The sequence below is a fragment of the Solanum verrucosum genome, unplaced genomic scaffold, assembly GCF_900185275.1.
Source record: "Solanum verrucosum unplaced genomic scaffold, falcon-dt-bn FXZP01000064.1, whole genome shotgun sequence".
NCBI classification, from domain to species: domain Eukaryota; kingdom Viridiplantae; phylum Streptophyta; class Magnoliopsida; order Solanales; family Solanaceae; genus Solanum; species Solanum verrucosum.
The window spans coordinates 1,330,971-1,351,975 of NW_026020144.1; the positions used below are offsets into that span (position 1 = coordinate 1,330,971).

Sequence of the window (21,005 nt, forward strand, 5' to 3'; positions counted from 1 at the left end):
GCAAGTTTATTTGTGGTGAATGTTGTCTTGCAATTTTCTTGTTTTTGGTCTTGTGACACATAATTTATGGATCATAAACTCCTCGAGAAATAATATTTTGAAACTGAACTTATATGCCGGACACTACCTTCTTTGACGGTGCCGTACGAAAGTCAAGTGTTAGTGAGTAGTCCTTTTTAATTGGGCCACAGCCCCTTTCATCTATTAGTAATTATCCAGCAATGCATTAAAAAGTCCTTTCAACCACATACTTCCATTTTAACACTTCTATATTTTCATTTTTATTTTTAAAAAAAACTTTTTAGTTTTTGGATATATCTTCTCCTAGTTGCATTTATTTATTATTAAAAACAAGGAAAAAATCATCAAAACCAAACATGTGTCTGCATGTTATATAGTTGATGATGTGTTCCAACTTATACAATAGTATTCAATGTAAAAAGGTAATTCAAAAAAGTAGTCAAAGGAATAATGGTTTAGCTCCTTCTAATAATAATCAATGACGAAGTCAGAATTTTCATTGAGTTCAAAATATATATAAAAAAATAAAAGCACATGAAAAGATCGAAGCAAGATCAACATCTACTATATATAATAAATAAATAATTTAAATCATGTAACTAGTGTAGTTTTCCGCTAAAGAGTATGAATCCTTACTAGCTTCTTCCCTGATAACAATGTATAACTAACCGAGGTTACGACTTACGATAGAGTGGTCAATAATAGATAGTTATATGAAGAGTAGAATGAAACTTGAGGTGCGTTTTGAAAAAAGAAAGACTTCAGTTAGACTTCATATATTATATCGCGCACGAAAAAGAGAAAAATCTACCTATTTTATGTTGCATCTCAACTCTCTTTGTATACTCGATTTCCAATTCATTTTCTTCCAATTTAATAAGTCAATTAGAAGGATAATTATTTCCAACTCTATGTATGATTTTCTGATAAACACTTATTTTAGTTTCCTTTTTTTCTTCCAAGAAATTTCCAATGTCAAAAGTTATATTTTGCTGGGCCTCTAAAAGTCTCTTTCATATAAGTTAATGGTCAATATTGTTTGTTCATTCTTACGTCTCTATCCTTTCATTTATTTAATTTTCATTCTAAAGTTTAAAGAGAAAAAAAATAGGTTTGATATTATAAAGTCGTATGAAACATTGAATTATTAAGACACGTCCGTCAAAAATATAATAATAAATGTAATAATAATTGGAATACTTAATTAGAAAGCAAAAGAAAGATATATTTCACAAGTAATAGTCAATTAACCTTTATATTTCATACAATATCAATTTCCAAGATATATGACATTTTATTATCACTGTCATTATCGACATATATTTTCAGAAAGCATAATAAATTCTGAAAAGTATTGTGTAATTTCCTACCTAAGCGTAAATTTTATTAAGAGAATTCAAAATATTAACTTAATATCGTATATATTTTCTATTGATGAGAGTGAGTGTAAAATGGATGGATAATTGTTGTGTGACTTTTATGTGACAAAATAAAGAATACTTACTAATTAAATGATTACCCCGATATATAATAGAGTTTTATGACTTCAATGTCAAATTTGTGTGCCTAAAATGTGTGATTTGAAGCATGTAGTTAGATATTATAACTTGAAAGAACATTACTAATAGCCAAAAAAATGAAAAAAAAGACATAATTCACCATGTATCGCGGTGTTTGAATAGACATATAACAAGCATATGAGCATCGAAAACTAAGAAGTTCAATTCATATTAAAGAATAACTATATATATCTGAGTGGAAATGAGATCGGATTATCATAGACTTTATGATAGAGGGCTATTTTAGTTAAATTTGATATTATTAACAAGTTAATCAAATTCACATTTCATACCGATCCAAACTATATATCGACACTTCATTAAAGCTAACGCAAATTATGAGATACTTTGATTGCGTAGAATATCTATTTCTACCATTTCAAATCGATTCACACAATTTTCTACTAAAAGTATTACCAAGATAATATTTGAGGTATAAAAATAATAATATAATTTATCGATAAAAAAAACTATATAGTAATGAAAAAAAAGATAAGTGGGGTGATGAAATTGAGAATAATTGAAGTAGAAGTGGGACAGAGTTAGACTTAGGTTGCACGTGGATCAATTTTTGTCCCAAATTGCTCTTTTGCTATTTGAACCTTTTCCTCTTTCTATATAGCGATGTTTCAACCAATAATTCAATTTTGAAAATGATAATTCACTATTACTATTACTTTTTGGTCGTCTCTTCAAAATAATAATCGTTTTTGTTGGGAGTATTTTTTATCAGAGTTTTTCTGTATGAATTTAGATTAGTTGAGTTTAAGACAGCACCAAACACATAATGGATAACAAAAAAAAACTTAAACTTATTGAACATAAGATATGGTTGCATTGACATACATAATTATTTTAACAACAAGAAGTAAACGTATTTCAATTAATATATTCAATATGTACGCCTAGCAGACTTCTAGGCTTGCATGAGTGAAGATGGATGAACATGATGCAAATTCAACATTGAAATGAGGGAAAAGTTAAGAGTTTTGTAAAATATAATAATTAACATAAGTTCATGCATTATATGTACTTTCGGGATCGATTATGACATAATCCGAAGGATAAATACATGAGATATATTGGATCAAAGCAGATAATACGTATGATAAATTTGGTTCGACAAAATCGGAGGAAATAAGTATGAAAAGAACCTGATTCTAATAATTGAGAGTAACATGTCTTGCATTTCCTCAAGTTTATTTAAAATATTATAATAAAATGTTTATATCGTATTATATAAGTAGTGAAGTAAAATATACTAGGGAAAGATTCTATCGATCTGTTTTGAATATATTTGTATAATATTTCTTACTTAGATTCAATTATTATTATTAGAGATAAAATGAAGTGTTTTATTACTGGCACCCTACAATTCTACAGATTATATAAAACTGATATTGTCACGTACATCACTAAAACAACAAAATTAATTAATACGCAATCAATCAATCAATCAGCAAAATAATTAATTTGTTCAACTTATATTTGTTAGTATAATAATTATAAATAATAATTCACCTTCTCATGTTACATAAGAATGACGATTGTTGGTTGCAAGAAAAGAGGCACACACCAAGCTATAATATTATTACTTCCATTAATTAAAATTGCGGTTTCTTGGAGGGTGGATCGACGATAAACTAACAGATTTTTAGATTGTCAAGTTTTGTAAAATAAAGTATACTTGCTACACATTAGGAAAATATCATATATATCGAAACGAAACTTATTAGATATTACACACGTAACTCACAAGGTACACACGTTTTTGTGCTCAACCGTAGAATAACTCAAGGAACAAAATTGTGAGATATATTTATCAAAACGGACAATAAATTTAATTAATTGTGACAAATATACCAATCAATCAGTGTTTTGAATGACCAACAATATGACTGAAATTAAAAGTTGGTTGATAATTGATAATACTTTTTAATTTTGTTCTTTATCAATGTCGTGTTTTGTATATATATATATATATATATATATCAAATATCACTCCCTTTTGCTTCAAGTAATTTGACTAATTAATGTACTTGTATTCTATGTTAATGATGTGGTTAGTAATAGAACACATTACACATCCCATTAAACACAAAAGTGGAATTAATTCTTGTATTTTTTTATGGATTGGAATTAGGTAGAAGAATGAAGAACCTAACCACAAATGAGGAATCATACATTTGGATTTAGTAGTATCTTTTTAATTAATCAACAAATTAATTATTAAGGAATTTGTATGACTTTTTTCTTTCTTCTTGTAGTATTAGTTAGTATATGCATAGTATCTGATTTTTCTATTTTTACTATTATGTTTGCCTTATTTATCTTGCTATTTTGTTGCTGTTAGTTTTCTTACTATTATTAAATTTCACTTTTTTTTAGTTAAAGATTCACTGAAAAATAACTTCAGAATAAAATTTACGTATATTATATTCTCTTCAGATTTAACACGTAATTCTAGAGTTCAAATCTGATTGATGCATGACATAAGTTGTGCTACTATTTAAAGATTAAATTAGTCAGATTCAGACCAAGTCCATTTATAAATGCACAATTGGATTTAGCCAAAGTATTTAGTAAATTATAAAATACAAAGATCGCCGAATTATATGACTGAGTAAATGAAGATCGATGTGTAAGTTCACTCTTTATTAGAAACTGCATTTTTTAAAATAAAAAAAATTAAAGTGTATCTACCAAGCACCATATATATTAAAACACCAAAATTATTACTTAAAACGCTTTTATAAAGATTAAGTAGGAGCAGTTATGGCGTATAATAATAAACTAAAAAATATTACAAAGTTGAACCGCGATATTAGGATTCATGTGGAAGCTAATATTTAATATGATAACACATCTAATTCAGTGTTATTTCACAAATAAATCTGAATCCAGTATAATTTCACAAATGGATCTGAACTGCTCTATTCTAGGCGGGTTAGTTATATAATTATGTAGAGCCAAGTACAACGTATCATGTAGAAGAAGGTACTTTTAAATTCTTTTTCGACTATTGGATCACTCCTATCCTTCGTGTACTATCAAAACTGTTTCGTTTAAGCCCATACTTGAAAATTCTAATGATAATGAGCGGAGAAAATATAGAAAGATAATGAGGACTAGCTTAGAATTGAGACGTAACAATTATTTGTTCAACCCAATCCACCCCCATTTATCTACTTTATATAAGTGGATCGAAGTCTATTATAGAAGTTTTTAAACTATTGTAAAATAGACAATTTGTACATTAACTAATACCATATGTCTTTTTATAAATTCGATCGAATCTCACTTTTTTTTTTCAAATAAAAAATACTCATAGCCCAGAATAAAACTTATAGGGGAAATATTTAATTAGATGCATTACGAAATTTAATAATTAAAATTATTGGTTGTGTATAAAATGTCAAAGTTGATAATGCGTCACCAATGACTGCATGGTGGATTATAAAGTGTTTCATTAATAAATTATTATTATGTTCTTAAAATGAAGAGTATATTTTAATACTTCATTTATCTTTAAATTATTAGTAAAATAATTAATTAAAGATTTGCTTGATGCTGGGTGACATCTAGAAAACCTTGCCTGTCGTGCTTCCCTTTATACTAACTTTTGACTAATGTTCATTAAATTTAAATTATTATACCGACAATAAGATAGGATTATAGAGTTTAGTTAATCTATATATGATAATAATTTTTAAAAATCGTAAACAATGGATTTAATTTGAACGATAGAGACGGATTCAAGATTTTTTTGCTTTATCATCAACAAATATGGTGCAGCGAATGAGATTGCTCCTCCCTTAACTAGAGGTTTCAAGTTCAAACCCTGATATGAATAATTTCTTGATAAAGAGGGCTTCCCTTGAATGGACCCTATGCGGAAAAAGAAATACAATTTTTTTACTATATTTTAGATAAATTATTATAAATAATTTTTAAGACAAAATATAGTATGAGTCATGGATAACTAGTTTAACTATTTTTGCATATAAAATATAGTATATATATACATATAGAATTGACAATAATGATGAAAGAATGACGTATATGGATCATTGGATTGTATCTTTATTAGATAACTGGTTCATATGATATATGATAGATGGATAAGATCTTGAACCTTTTTATATAACTTATTAATCAGTATTCTTGCCGTCATAAAATATGTGTTGTTTTAGCATAAAAAATTATCACAAAATAATTATAGTTTTAGGAATTCAAGATAAAAAGGATACAAAACTATTTCTTTTTAATAGTGCTCAATTATGAAGAAACGTCTTATAAATAAGAGTAACTTAATAAACTATATTTTTTATTTATTATTTTTTGTAATGAGCATGAAATAAGTTAAAGCAACACTTAAAAAGACCGAAAGAGTACTATTTAGTGAATATTATTTTTTTCATTATGGCATAAAGTATATTAAGTAAAGAAGGAATATTAATTTTCCATGAGATGCTTAGAGGAAGATAAAGGCAAGTGTCTCCACAGCTGTGGGAATGTAGACATTCTACCTAATGACTTATTATAATTTATGACAAAATGAAGACTAATATCTTCAACCAATTCATCCATTTTTTATATGAAAAGAAATTTATGAGAGGTTCATTTATTTCCCACTTATGTGTCAACTATCCATTTTTGCTATTTTATTAAAAGTGAGAAATGAATTCAAGATTAGTTTGACTATTATTGGTTCGAGTTTGGAATTATATCCTACCCTTCTCAATAATTTTATTTATTGAGTTCGAAATTTATATTGTATTTTGCAAGCTCTTTTCTTGTGTTGGGAGAGCACAAACTATAGAGAAGAAAAGTGGGAAGGACTTGTTAAAACAAAAATCGAATTTTGCAACCCCTCGCCCCCACTTAACATCTGGACCACTAGTAGTAATACGATACTTATAACCAATGTCATTTTCCTAGTGGTCCTTCCACCACGCCACCGAACGAGAGTTAGTGTGAAACCTTTTATTCTGGTATAACCACGAATATATAAGTCAAAGAAATACATATATTTCATTTCATATTATTATTTTTATGGAAAAGCAATATTGTAGTATAGATACCACTTGTGAGAGTCTTAATATTTTAGTAAGTCAAATTGTTGAGTTTGAAGTCCAAAGTAATAAAGTTGAGTAGGCCTACAACACGTTGAAGTTTGTTGAAGGATGGATATATATATACATATATATAAAAGGATAAAAGGACCCTCCAAATATCCCAACCATCCGACCAATATAAGGTGTGATTACAATGCACACGCGTGGGTACATAGGTCCACAACACTCTCAAACAAAAATATTACTAATTCATCAGTGACGGAATCAGAATTTTAACAAATAAGTGTTAAAATATGAAGAAGTAGAATCGTGATGAAGGGGTACTGTCGGTCGACACCCCTTAAGTATATCTGGTTTCATTCACTTTTACTTGTCACATTCATTAAGAAAACAATAATTGACATGATTATGTTACCACGCTACACTTATTAATTGATGTTTAGGTCTTGAAAAAATTTTCGGAGAATATAGTCTTTTCTTGATATGTTAAAAGTGATAAGTAAAAGTGAATTTATTTTGAAATAGTGGACATGTAAAAGTGAACCGGAGGAGTGCATTATAAAACACAGAAATTCAAAATAGTAGTAGTACATTCATTTCTATATCCTTTGACTGTACTTCAATTATTTAATGAAACCTCTTCACATGACTCATCCTTGTTGGCCTTTTCTTATTGTTTTCTTTTTTTTCAAACTTTGCTTCCTTATAGACAAATAGAAATGGGATAAGGTTGTACATACCTAGCTAGAAATGTTTATCAATGAAAGTCTTTTTCATCGAGAGGTAACATGTTTGGATGTTATCTCAGCAATTATTCTACCTCTCTGAAGTAAGGATAAGATTTACATACGCTTAAATTAAAATACAAGTAAAATTAAATCAAAGTGGTACTTTTGCTTCCAAGAGTTACAATTTGAATCATAACGATACAAGTTCGATCGAAACCAGACATCGTAGACCTCTTCATGTTTTTTCCATCTAACCCTCCGATGTCTGAATCCTACTGACCCGACTAATCTAGACTCGTGCTGTTTGGGGCACGAGTAAACTAAAAATTTTCTCTATTATCATAGCTAGAACCTTATAAGTTATATCTTTTGTTGAGAGATCTAATGGCCCATACGATAAGGGAAGACTTCACTTGCTAATGGGCATATCCCTTTATGTTGAAACAAATACATTCCACTCTTCGTGAATAGAAGCATAATAATCCATTAAATCACATCAAGGTATCTAAAGCCCAACACCTCCCATAAAGAGGAGCTTTTGTACATATGGCCAAACACCTCTCATATATCTAGGGTCATGTGCGCAATGAGTTGCACAGATGTATCATGTCGTGTCTAATCATCTTTCTACTATTCTTCCTCCGTCTTACCTATACCTCTCCTCAAACCTATCAGACCTCTCACACCTACCCACCGGAGCATTTGCGCTCCTCTAACTCACTTACACCATAGAAGCTACTCCCATCCCATACTAACCAAGGAGGATGGAATTTAAAAATGTAATAGGACAGACATTGTGAATAATTATAATAAAGTTAATTCTTACTACAATTCTACAAATTTACATCATCAAAATCTACCAAGAACCGAATAGGCATCATGAAGAAATGTACAGGAGAGAATTCATACGCTAAAAGTTTTTCTCAATAAGCAAAAATGATGTTACAAACAAAGCTCATAGCTTATGAGAAAACTGCATAATCTTATTCATCCAACATCTTTCAATCAAATATAAGAAGCTCAACTATATCATAATAGCGAAAGGAAGAGAAAGAATGCGGGTAAAACGCTGTGCAAGATACCTATATTGTACAACATTACTGTAAAAGTCGCCTGAACTTACATATCGGCCAGCAATATCTGTTTGTTCTCTACCTGCTCTTCTATTCTTTTTTTCTGTATGAAGTCTGAAACAACACCCCATCACTTGCAAAAATGATGATACCTCTAACGGCGATAGCCTGAAGATGGTGGTCCTCTATCGTTTCCTCTTCCTAAAGCCGAGAAGTGATTGCTGGAGGGACGGGGATTGCCATAACCCCAAGCAGCATTTTGGTTTACTTGCGGGGCCCATCCACCATCCTGTGGGTTATGGCTTCCTGGCTCATAAGGTGGGTGATAGCTTCCTGGCTCATAAGGTGGGTTATAGCTTCCTGGCTCATAAGGTTCATGATAATTGGGGTAACTACTGTATCTACTCTGCTGGTGAAAATGATCAATTGGTGGTACTGGCGATTGGCTAACATGCTGCGGACGATTGGCATGAGAAGAATAACTATATCCAACATTTTGCTGCGTCACAGCGGCATGATGTCCATGTCTATGATAATCCCTGCTAGGAGGGGCAGGTTGGCCACCCGTCTCATACAGAGGAGGAGCCCTACTATATGGATCAACAGCAGTGGGGATATAAGCAGGGTGGTAACTCTGATCATACTGATAAGGCGCAGCTGTGTCGTCTCGAGCAGAATAATCAAAATTAGGGCGAACATGTCCCTGACCGTTGTATCCTTGAGAGGAAGGAAAAGGACCAGAAGGATATGGTACTGGTTGAGCATGTAAATTATCCCCACGGCCACTCCTAATCTGCAAACTATTAGAAACCAGCCTGTGTGCTGCCTCTCCAAGGTGACGACCAGAGTTTCCGCCAGGGTGGTGGTTCCTGAAATGAAGTACACAGCTACATGAAATTTAATGGGCAATATAGACATACTAACAACATGGCATCATTAGACATCTTCATCCAATCAACATATCACAACGAACCTTCCATTTTCCCAAGGTTTCCTCCCAGAATCCTCATGCCACAACACTGGATCAGGTTTTATATCACTGAATGTCACCATCTGCATAGTAATGATGCAGCATTAGTGAGGAAACGAAAAAGAAACTGACAACGTATATGCTCGTGAGACGATTTTTACCTCATTCAACTGGCTAAATAATAGGCACATGAAAACAGTTGGGTTTTGATTGTATACAACTAGTGTATAAAATTTTAAACAATAGCATACATAAAGAACAGGTTTTTTAACTAACTGTGCAGGTTTTTTTTTGTTATATACAGGTCAAGTATATATAAAAAAAGATATAAGGTACTTAAACCCCTCCTCTCTCCTTTTTAAGCGAGCATCAGCCCTCCAAGAACTACATCTCTATAGCCCAGTAGGGGTCTCAGCTTCAAAGTCCAAAATTCTAACAAATTTCAAATATAGGAATAAGTAAATCTCAGAATCAGGTTGAGGTCTGAAGTCCAGCAGAGAATACATGTCAATTAATGATATGTATCTTCAATTTTCGGAAGTTCCAAAGTTCTGTCAAACCTTGATCAATGAACCTACAAGACCCTTCTCTCTTAACATGTGAAAGTGGAAAGAAGAGGCGATAATTTGTGGGAGGCAGGGCTCTTTGAGGCAATGGTTTTGAAGGAACCTCAATAGCAAAGGAAAGGAAGGAGCAATGCTGGGAAGGGGAAATTGTGGAGTACCTACCTCCAAAGCTATTTTGTTTACTCAAAGCTTGATTTAACTTCTAAAAGGACTCGGGCAAGCTAGCTTATTAGGTTTATTTAATCACAGTTGTATAATGAATAAATTTAATTTTTAAAAATAAAACAATATGCATCTTTGGCTACCAGCCAATTATAAAAGTTTGCTTCAGCAATTACTCTCACGAACTGCTTCCACCCATATTTATTCGAGAATTGAGTTTTCAACGATCAAAATAGGTTTTAGTCAAAGCCATTTTCAGGAGATTATGTAATATATCAGAAAAGTGGTTTGACCAATACCTGGTTTGGTTATTGAAAAAGTTAATAAGGAGAAAAAATATCTAGGACAGAGGAAGCATTCACAAAGAAAATCTTAGGATATCCTTCTAGTCAAGAACATGGTATGGTCTTCCACCTTACCTGCACCCCCCCCCCCCCAAAATGAAGGGACAAAGCGTGGATCTCTCAGATAAAATTACCTTCTTTGGGAAAATAACCCCTTTAGGTGGCCGTGTGATGTGCTTATGGAAATCAGGGAGTTTGTATATTGCACATCTGAAAATGCAAGAGCCACAAAGCTGATCAGAAATTGTACAAATATTATCATTTGTCAGTACCATCAATTGGTACACAGATGCTGCAGTGAAAAGCTAGGTTTCTTACATGACTTGATTGTCCATAATATCTTCCAACCCATCCATAGGAGCTCTAAAAATTGGAGGACAAGGATCTCCCATGCAAAGGGATATGTAACCATTCATGCCACCACTGCAAGTACCATTAGGAAAAAAGTCAGAAGAGTCCACCTAGGACTTTGGTGATTGAGATAGCTAGGTTTTCATCACAATAGACATCTAAAAAACCGAAAAATCATGTAGAAAAAGGAAACACAAAGACCAAGCTCAGATAGAGACAACTAAGGCTAAAATTGGAGGACAAAGATCTCCCACACAAAGAGATATAAAGCCCATTCATCATCCCACCACTGCATGTACCGCGCTAGAAAAAAATCAGAAGAGTGCTCCTAGAACTTTGACGATTGAGACTCAAGCTAGTTTTTTATCACAATAGACCAATAGTGTGCAGATTTAATATGCAGAAAAAAGACATAAAGCTGAAGAATCGTGTAGAAAAAGGAAAACCCAGAACCTAGCTCAGACAGAGAAGACGACTAAGGCTAAAAATTAGAGGACAAGGATCTCCTAAGCAAAGGGATATGTAGACATTCATTCCAGCATTGCATGCACCATTAGGAAAAAAAAAATAGAAGAGTCCACCCAGGATTTTGATGATTGAGATTCAAACTAGGTTTTATCACAATAGACAACAGTGATACAGATTTAGTATGCCAAAAAAAAAGAGACTAAAAACAGAAGAATCGTGCAGAAAGAGGAAAAGAGGACCCAACTCAGACAGAAGATTAAGACTTCAAAACACAATTAAAGGGGTCCGGGAGTCACATAGGTCATATAGCAAAACAAACCTTGCTTTTGGGTCCAAGCGCTCCTTCACTTCAACACGTTCGTTGTCTGTAAGCTGCTTACAGCGATCATCAAGAGAAAAAATGTATGGAGACAAAGGGTGAGATAATGACACAAAAAGCATATCATTCATCACACAATTTCTTCGTGCTTCTTCCTCCTGCAAGAAAATGACTAAATTAGTAAAATGGATACCCTCTAAGATAGTTCAACTCAATTCAGAAGTGACGCCATTATACCGTCAAGGTATGTTCAACTTTTGCAACCTCTGCAAGTAGCCGGGCTTCATCAATGAAAGGTAGTTTGGCAATGCCCTTCACATTAAGAAAGAAGTCAGCAGAAAGACAATTATTTATTTTTTATAAAGGTAACAGATGCCGGTACAAAGATATGAGAATATTGTTCTTAAAAATATTAATTTAACAAGTACCTGCCATGAAAAGCGCTTCCCATTCATGTCCACCTCAAAATCTGTCAACAACATTAAGGCATGATATATTTTAAGGTCTGAGATATTCATTTAGTGGGAAAGAACTCTAAGCAAGATACAATACTGGCAGATGGCATACAAGTTATCCTGTATTATAAAGTAATTTAACAGATCTACAATAAGTTACTTGTCAAAATGAGAAACAACATGTCATACCAGAAGGATAGAAGTCGCTAATGGGAGAGTTTGGGTCTGTCATCAATTGCCTATACTGTTCAGGAAGAGCATGTGAACTGCATATAAACCTAGTCAGCACCCTCTAGCAAGACATCTAGTATGAAAAATACCGAAGTGAGGTATAAACCTGGCAGCAGGAAAAACTCCCAGCAGCTGATTGAATGGTTTGAATGGAGAACCTAGTTCAAAGGTAATATTCAACTCCCCAAGATCCTTGAGGTCAGAAGCAAAAGGAGCATAATGATACGGATAAAACCTGCAGAGGAGAAACTTGAAGCAATGAAACCAAAAACACAACCATTGTTTTGCACAAGACGTTTGATCTTATTAAATCTCCAGATCAATTTTTTGTTTCTAGCACAATGAATGTTCCAGTTTTTTAAGGAAAAGAAGAATAAGAAAAAACATTCTCAATGGAAATATGAAGCATAAAAGATAGCATGTTAAGTAAACGATAAAACTATCAAATTTTTTAAAAAAAAAAAAAAAGAATTGATGTGTGTGAGCACAAATGTGGACAAAACTTGACATAATAAGGCAAAGACCTAAGCACAGTCGTGTTATTTAGCACATCATTCATGTCATATCATAGATCCACATGCATGCACGAAAAAACTCCAGTATCACAAAGGGAGAACTTACCACTGCCAGGAACAAACACCTTCATAATAATAGTGCATAACCCAGCACAACCCTTCTGTGTATTTCAAGACCTATTAAGATAAAAAACCAAATATGAGACTGAAATCACCTTCATATGGATGCAGATGCATACGGAAAACTTAACCTTGCACAATTGCCTAAGACTGATAAAATTCATCGAGAAAATAATCCATCTGGATTTTAGCCTCAACAGCTGAAGCGCAGTTGATTTAGGTCCGGCTATCATTGATGAGTCTGAATGTAACATTGGGGCATCTAGAAAACCTCCCAGGCATTGATCTATTATAGACCTATCCATTACTATAAAAGCCACCAGAGTGCACCTCTCACATGGAAAAATAGCTCAAAAGAATTGTGTATTCCGAAAGCTAAAAGTATTTTGAACTACAGATGAACCATGTTTTAACTTAGATGCGACAAATTATCTAATCCAAGATGCCAATTGTAAAATCCCTACCACCTAAAAGTTTATCCATCATAAATAGTGATGCTACTCAAGTTTAGATAACTTACAATATCCTTTCGTACTTCTTCCATCTCCTCAGGTGTCTTTGCAGAAAATTTTTCCTCATAATACCTTTCTTTCCATCCTGGCACTCCCAGTTTGATCTGTAGAGACAAATCAGATCGCAATCCAGCATAAATATGCAAACAGCAACAACAAAAATTGCATAAATTGACTTATACTTACAGTTTTTAAAAATGTTAAGAATTATAAGTTGCCAAAGATGTTAGATCGAAAAAAACACACCAGCCTTACTAAGTTGTTGATTAGCACTGGTTTTTTTTCCTGATAAACTAGATTCAATAAAAGGCATCAAGAAGATGCAGCGAATACATGATACGGCATGGGCTTATATTTTAATAACCGTTAAAATGCCTCCCGAGCATTCCATGATCACAATCTCAGGTACTTCGGGTGGAACACATCTATTTGAATGTACTCTTGATAATCATCACATTCTCGGAGTATTTCACAACAGTTATTTTAAAATTAACATAAGAGAAGCGGTTACAATCATGTAGTCTATTCTATGTAAATATGTATAGCTAGTAAATTTTGCATTTATCAAATTAATTCACCAACACAGCCATTTAAACCATTTTATACACTTAAATGACTCTTAAGGCTTTTTCTGTAAATCAACTTCCAGACAAACTTGAAAGCACATCATGCTGACACATGCATCACTATCTGAGTTGTATATTGTAGTTAAGAATTAGACAAGCGATATAGGCTTGACCGAAAATTTCATTAATGGACTTGTAAAACATGACCAGAAAGCTTTAACACATGGATCTCTGCAATCCCTCCCATGCTATGTTAGTTTGATGTAGGTTTACTTGACCATTCCAGATAAGAACAGCAAAATGAATTTTCAGTTACACCTCAGATGTTATAAATTATCAACTCAAAATTTCTTTTCCTGATCTCTCAGATCACATCAAGCCCTTCCGCTAGCAACCTGACCTTAAGAGTCTGTAAAAGCTTATAGGAATATGTTGTTTACGCACCTTGTCTTCCTCGAGATTCTCTGAATTAAAAACATCATTCTTCTCACGGATCAACTTGTTTAGCTTTGTTTTCAGTTCTTCTTTGTTTTCTAACACCTGATGTCACAAACCAAAAAATTGTGTTAGATGGTATTCAAAATTGCTTAAAGGGAATGAAAGTAATACATGCAGAAAATAAAGGGCGAAGGGAAGATAACACTATCCACTCCTATAAGAAACCTAAACACCACTCCTATAAGAGACCTAAACAAAGCTAAGTACATCAGACACTGCTTAGTCCTATGGAATGACTGAATTAAGAATTACATATAAATGCCCCTAACTAAGGAGGAAAACATACTTCAGTTTCAAGGCTATCCTCAGCTTCAACAATTGCAGCTCCTATCGTGGCACCAGAACTCATACGTGCAGCTTTTTTGGTGCGAAAAATAGATCTTGTATCATCAACAGGCTCATAGTATTCATTCGGAAAGTCAAGGACGGAAAGACTTGATGTGCCATGCTGAAGTTGGGGACGTCTTGCAGTTCCTCCTTGTTGGGGACGTCTTGCAGTTCCCCCTTGTTGATAGGGAGAAGGAGAAGGACCTGAAGCAAGCCGAGAACCACTGAACCGAGCAACTGGAACCAAAGATTCAGGTTCGGCTCGAGGAGCAGAGTCATCTCCTCTTTTTAACTGGGCCTTTTCACGCTTAATTCTCTCAGATTGTCTCTGGAAAAAAAAAAAACATAAAAGTGAAATGTAGGCCCACTTACATGCAATAGAAGGCCCATACTCAAAAGTACCTATTATAATATATAATGTAACTAGCAAGCAATCAAAAGGACAGAGTCCTAGATTCAAGAAAGGACACTTTAAAGAGCTTGACAACAAAAAAATATCGAAAGCATCATCTCAAAGAAGATTTTGCATTAGAATAGAATAGAAGAGTTTAATTGCAGAATAACACTTCGAACAATGGTAACTGTGTTGAAAGTAGTAGCAAAAGTCAAACATACAAAAATCATCACTAAATTTACCACAAAAATTTTGAAGTTAAATTAGTGCCACTACCACTGCAATTAAGGTTTTTCACACATCAAGAATCACCAAACAATTCCAGTCCCTTCCCAATTTTTTTGCTTTGTTCTCTTTATCAATTTCAACTGATGGATGAAGACAGGACAGAGCAGCAAGAAAAGTTTTACATGTTAAGATACTACTCAAGTTTACAATCAAAAGACAAAGATCTGTAACTACATAGAAAGCAATACCGAAAGGTTCCTTTTGTTAACTTCCAAAAGAAAATGCAAGGAATTGGTCAGACAAGAGCAGACCTGATGTAACCGCGCTCTTTTCTGAAATATCTTATCTTCATATGATCCCACGGCCTGAATGAAATGTTCTACTCTGCTAAGATTTGGCTGGAAAAGTAGTAAATGAATCAATTCATTGATATAAGTAAAAGTTCTAAAAATTACTTGGAAAACAGAAAATATTTAGATCTATCAGCTTATGGAAAACAACCAAATACCTGGCTACCATCAGTTAAATAACCTTCCATGGATCTAAACTCCTTCTTATAGACAGCCAGTAACAAGTTTATTGCACCCTGAACAGGAAAATATAATCAAAATTACATATATGAAGAAGTCATAGTACAACCTTCTCAAAATAAGAAACTAACAGACAATTGTAAGGATTCTTATAAGACAAAGACTTCATTACTGGATGCCGGTAACAGATTCTCCAAAACAAAATATCAAGAAAATTTATAAGTTCGTGTTTTATAGCTGAAAGAGGAAAACATAGAAAGGAAGGTGTTCACTCAGTCGCCAGCCATGGGAGAAAAGACTTTTCCAAGCTGGCTAGTTAAAACCTCCAGTTCACTCTTTACTTGCTCTATTTCTTTCTTACCCATCAGTTCTTATGTTCTCTCTCACTCATACCCCCTTTCCATAGGCAAGGGGATTGCCAAAGCAAACAACATGTTTTTCCTCTCCTAGAGGCATGTAGCACTATTTAATACGTAAGTTCTCATCAGCTAGCTTTTCATCTAAGTGATAAAGTTCACACAGGCTCCTTTCTTACAAATCAGTTACCCACACATGTTATAAATAACAGTTCATGCCATCTATTCCTATTTCATAAAAAGCATTGAGCAAGACCCAGTCAAGTGTCTCTTTTACAAAGTAAGCTATTTAGAGCTGGAATAAAGGTTTCCTGTCACCATGTTACCCCAAAATGTAGTCACTCTTACTTCATGAAAGATAACTAGTTGAGCTTGCCCTCAAAGCTAGCCCTCAAAATCATTGAATCCAAATCCCTAAGGTTAGATAAAAAAGTAACAAATCATTGGCTCAACAAAAGGGATAGACAACACCATAGGATACAATTCTTTTTTAGTGTCAGGTGTAAAATATAAAGTGTGACAATTTCTTCAGGTTAGATAAACAATGATCGCATAAAGATGACAAAGTCATCTGAGCATGAGTCATGACTGGTTGTATTCTACTTTATTTAGCTAGTCAGAAGTACAATAAGGGGACAAAGCCACAGCTATAAGATATAGAAAACAAGCGAAATCAATTCCAGAAAGAACAAACCTCGCGAATCTCAAGAGTAGGCATATGTGGGAGAAAATCATTTCCAACAAAGAAACAAATAAATATGAAGTCGTCGATGATCCGCTCGAAATCAATCTCAAAAGGAGGATTTGGGATTCTCATATCAAATTCCAAATACTCCCGCAAAGTCCATATGTTGAGGAACTGCAACAGATGCACAAGATTAGTAAAGAAAATCACAGATATTACTTGTCAATAACATATATTATATTTCTTTTATCAAGAACATCTTCAACTCAAATGTACCTGGTAAGGTTTTTTCGCCACAACCTCAGCATTGCCTTTCTCATCGAATTCTCCTGCTTTTCGTTTCGCCTTTCCTTCACAATCTGCAGCTAAGTGACCCATTTGACCACAAAGGAAACACTTATCCTGCTGACCTGGCGTAAATACAACCTGACACATAGACGCAGAATACGTCAAATGAGATGTGAAGTAAAAGATAAACCACAAGACTTCTAAAAAGAGATTCAAAATATGACGAAACGTTATGGTGAAGATGAACCACAACCAACATCAAGAACTTAAGAAAAATAAGGGAAAAGAAGGAGAAACTTCTCTATCCAAACTCAGAATGGGTTCCTTGTGAACATAAATAAACTCCAGTGTCCTATTCAAAATCATTTCTAACTAAACTGTTGATATGTGTAACTAGAGAACACAATTAAGTTGAGCGTAAAACCTCTCTGAGTATGGAGAAGTGAACTTCGTGAGTAGCCAAAGCCAACATGATTAGATCTGCATCCTGTCATGTGGAACCAGAATCAGATATATAAGTTATCTAACACAAACTACAAGAAATCAGAAAGAAGTTATGAGTGCAAATTGCAAGTAATGTTTAAAAGATTAAGACATACCAAACCATAGAGACAATGGCGTGTATTTGGGTCATAACCAGGAAGATTTCTTTGGAGTCGAAGATAGGACATAATTTTATGCTCCCCTTCACCAGGAACATTTGCATCAGAAAGTATAACCTTCAAACAGTAGTTGAAATAATAAGTACGGTAATAATTCAACATCGTTAACAGGGAAAAACAAGAAAGAGTATCCAAAGAAAACAAACAATGAAAAATATAAACAGAAACGGATTCACATCAAAAGATACCTTGACGTTTTTCCATCCCGAATCATGGTTTAGTCTAAGATGAACATAGTACTGAAGAGCAATTGACAATGTGGCCATGAACTGAGTTCCGGGAGTGATGACATTTGAATCAAAAACTTGTGACTCTTGCTTTGGGGGGAGCTTCCTACCCTCTCTCTCGAATTCCTCCCGCAGCTTTTCCTCCTCAGCTGCCTAAAAGTGATTCTATGAGATAAAACCCTAAACACTTTGATGTTGAAAATAAATTCCTACAGAAATTTAAAAGTGCAATACCGCATCTGCAGCATCTTTTGCTGATCTAAAACGTCTAGATCTCTGCTGATTCATTTTTGCCCTTGGTGCAACACCATCTACCACAGATATCAGTCAATAATTAGAACTAAAATCTTCAATCAACTTATAACTATGTAAAATACATAGATTAACTGTATAGGCAAATTATTCAATAGGAGATCAAAATATTAGAGAAGGAAATGTGTGCACTGGCAAGTATGTATAGGCACGTCAAACTATGAGAAACTATCTTAATCTGTATATGGGGGATATGATCTAAGAAGTCGGAAATCGGTATAAAAGAGTTAATTAACACGCATTTTAGATCCCTTTTACAATACCATTTTTGTTTTATTCCCTATTTACAAACTTTTGAGAAGATATTTCTTTTCCGTCATCCAACTTCCTGCTATGTAATTCACTTTTATCCAAAATACAGCATCCATACTATCATAAATACAATTCGACCTTATTACCCACCAATAGCCATATATAGCAGCTTTCGAGGACGCACCATAGAGAAAAGCCTGTCTATGTAATCAAACATGCACTCAAAGACCTCTTCAAATGTTGTAGGAGAGGGCTGCATAAAAAAGTGTAGTTTGTTAAAAGACAATGCAGAAGAGATGGAAATAACATACAGACACACAGAGCTAAACTAAAGTCCAGAATCCTCAAATAGTATCCGATATGATTTAAAATTGGCCATCAAAAGAGAACTTTCCCACCTCTTTTTATATTTTCCCATTTATTACAGCAGGGAAAGACAGGTGGAAATTAGGTCAAGTTAATGTTGTTCAGATAAAACATCCCAAAAGGGAACCAAACCAATTGATTATGCAGGCAGTATAGAAATCTAAAATTATCCATATAGACTAAGTTCAAACAAAATAAAAACCGTCATGTACAATAACAAAAAATTCGATTAATTTCTGTACGTCTAAAAGCTATTGTTGAAATAGATACGGTCTCCCTAAAAAACTCACATGGAAAACTAAGATAGACTTGCCCAAACTTTTTTTTTATGATACCATTTGTTTCTTTGAGAGCTTTAATTTTGGACACCACTTGTTTCTTTAAGAGCTTTAATTTTGGACACCATTTGTTTCTTCAAAAAGTCCAAACCTGATACATCCTCTTACTACAAGTTTTTCTATTTACTTTCTTGCTATAAAATAAATGAGAAACATGATGAAAAAATGGATAGTAGAGTAGCAGCATGCAAGAAGTCTACGTCTTTCATTTTTAATCAACATATAATCTTCTAGACTGAAAATATCATCAATACATAAGCATGTCTTAAAGCGAAACAAAAATATTCCTTCGTAGCCAAATAATCAATCTATGGCTCAATCCAAATAAGCTTGTTCCACTATATTAATCTTGTTTTTCACAGCACAACTATTTTACTGTGGACTCAACCTACTGCAATCATGCAAATTTCCACCACGCACAAGATATATATACATAAGCAGCTTCTTTTAAACATCACACATACAATTAGCAGACATTTTGCTCATCTCAAAGTTTTTTAAAATCTTAAAATTCCCTTCTTGTTCCTTAAACCTAGCAAAATTCTTGGCTTATACATAAAATTTAATCTCTAACAAACCCACATTCTACTCAATTGTATATAAATTCAAAAGATCACACTCAATTCAGTTGGGATCGGCAAACCATTAACTAGCTCCACAATTCAGATAAAAAGAAACGACATTTAGGGTACAAATAAATAAAAGGCAAGAGTAAAAAGTACGTACTCTATCTTCGGGATGAAAACATGGATGAATGATACCATTCATATCCAGATACAAGTTATCATACTCGATGTTGTTGGGATTAGGTTTGCTCGTATCGACCGGAATTCTTACATCTTCGATAACAACGGCCTCTTCTTCTACCACATCCACCACAACCATCGGATACTTCTCAGCTAACCATCGGTAAAATGCCGGAACTCCCATTGTTATGGGATTCTCAAATCCCCTTCAATTCCACTTTTATCAAGCCCTCAATTCAATGAAACTGAAAATTGAGAATTGAAGAAAAAGAGAAGCAATTTAGAAACTGAAACTAAACCCTAACCCTAGGAGAGATGTATTTACCCTATTTGAGTAAGGATGACGGGGCTCCGATTCAGGAGAGATCTATTTTAGGACAATAATAACCTTATTTCGATGAGATTGAGAGAATACGTAGGGTTATTTTTGTACAATATAAGTACAAGTGTTAAGAGGGAATTATTAGGACGATAATACCCTTATCGAAGGAAATAAAATCATCCGAAGAGGTAGGGGGCTTTATTCAATAACTTTGATAATTTTGTACGTTGAAAATATGTAATAACGCAACCATATTTAGAATATTAACAACCAAGTAAATTCGGACTAGTAACCTACTTAATTATTAAATTCTACTTAAAACATAAATAAGTAAATACCATAAATAACAAATCCTAAACTAGTGAGGAATCCTATTCTCGGTTTATTTCCAACGCTCGATGAGATTTAGAGAATACATATTAGATAGGGTTGTTTC

At 33.5% G+C, this 21,005-nt stretch overlaps 1 protein-coding gene across 2 annotated transcripts; it reads right to left on the bottom strand.

Annotated features, from left to right (window-relative positions):
* Positions 1-8,583: 8,583 nt before the first annotated feature.
* On the bottom strand, positions 8,584-20,565 carry LOC125827641 (5'-3' exoribonuclease 3). Of its 2 annotated transcripts, none has more exons than XM_049506948.1 (23): positions 20,228-20,565; positions 18,948-19,050; positions 18,468-18,544; positions 18,195-18,386; positions 17,944-18,063; positions 17,769-17,831; positions 17,333-17,482; positions 17,066-17,230; positions 15,994-16,071; positions 15,797-15,883; positions 14,823-15,191; positions 14,483-14,578; positions 13,481-13,576; positions 12,947-13,017; positions 12,432-12,560; positions 12,284-12,360; positions 12,068-12,108; positions 11,877-11,951; positions 11,640-11,797; positions 10,820-10,924; positions 10,636-10,711; positions 9,433-9,512; positions 8,584-9,328 (listed from the first exon to the last, which is right to left on the bottom strand). In XM_049506948.1, exons 1-23 carry the CDS (start codon positions 20,429-20,431, stop codon positions 8,614-8,616), a joined length of 3,327 nt encoding a protein of 1,108 aa, XP_049362905.1. In that variant the 5' UTR covers positions 20,432-20,565; the 3' UTR covers positions 8,584-8,613. The 2 variants fall into 2 exon arrangements, with proteins under 2 accessions (XP_049362905.1, XP_049362906.1); XM_049506949.1 differs by having other exon boundaries at positions 18,982-19,050; positions 20,228-20,380.
* Positions 20,566-21,005: the final 440 nt, after the last annotated feature.

Coding starts and splice junctions, on each gene's coding strand:
- LOC125827641 (XM_049506948.1), bottom strand. CDS start 20,431: ATGGGAGTTCCGGCATTTTACCGATGGTTAGCTGAGAAGTATCCGATG. Junction 15,192..15,796: donor AAAGAGCGCGGTTACATCAG/GTCTGCTCTTGT, acceptor TTTTTTTTCCAG/AGACAATCTGAGAGAATTAA. Junction 11,798..11,876: donor AAGTTGAACATACCTTGACG/GTATAATGGCGT, acceptor ATTTTCTTGCAG/GAGGAAGAAGCACGAAGAAA.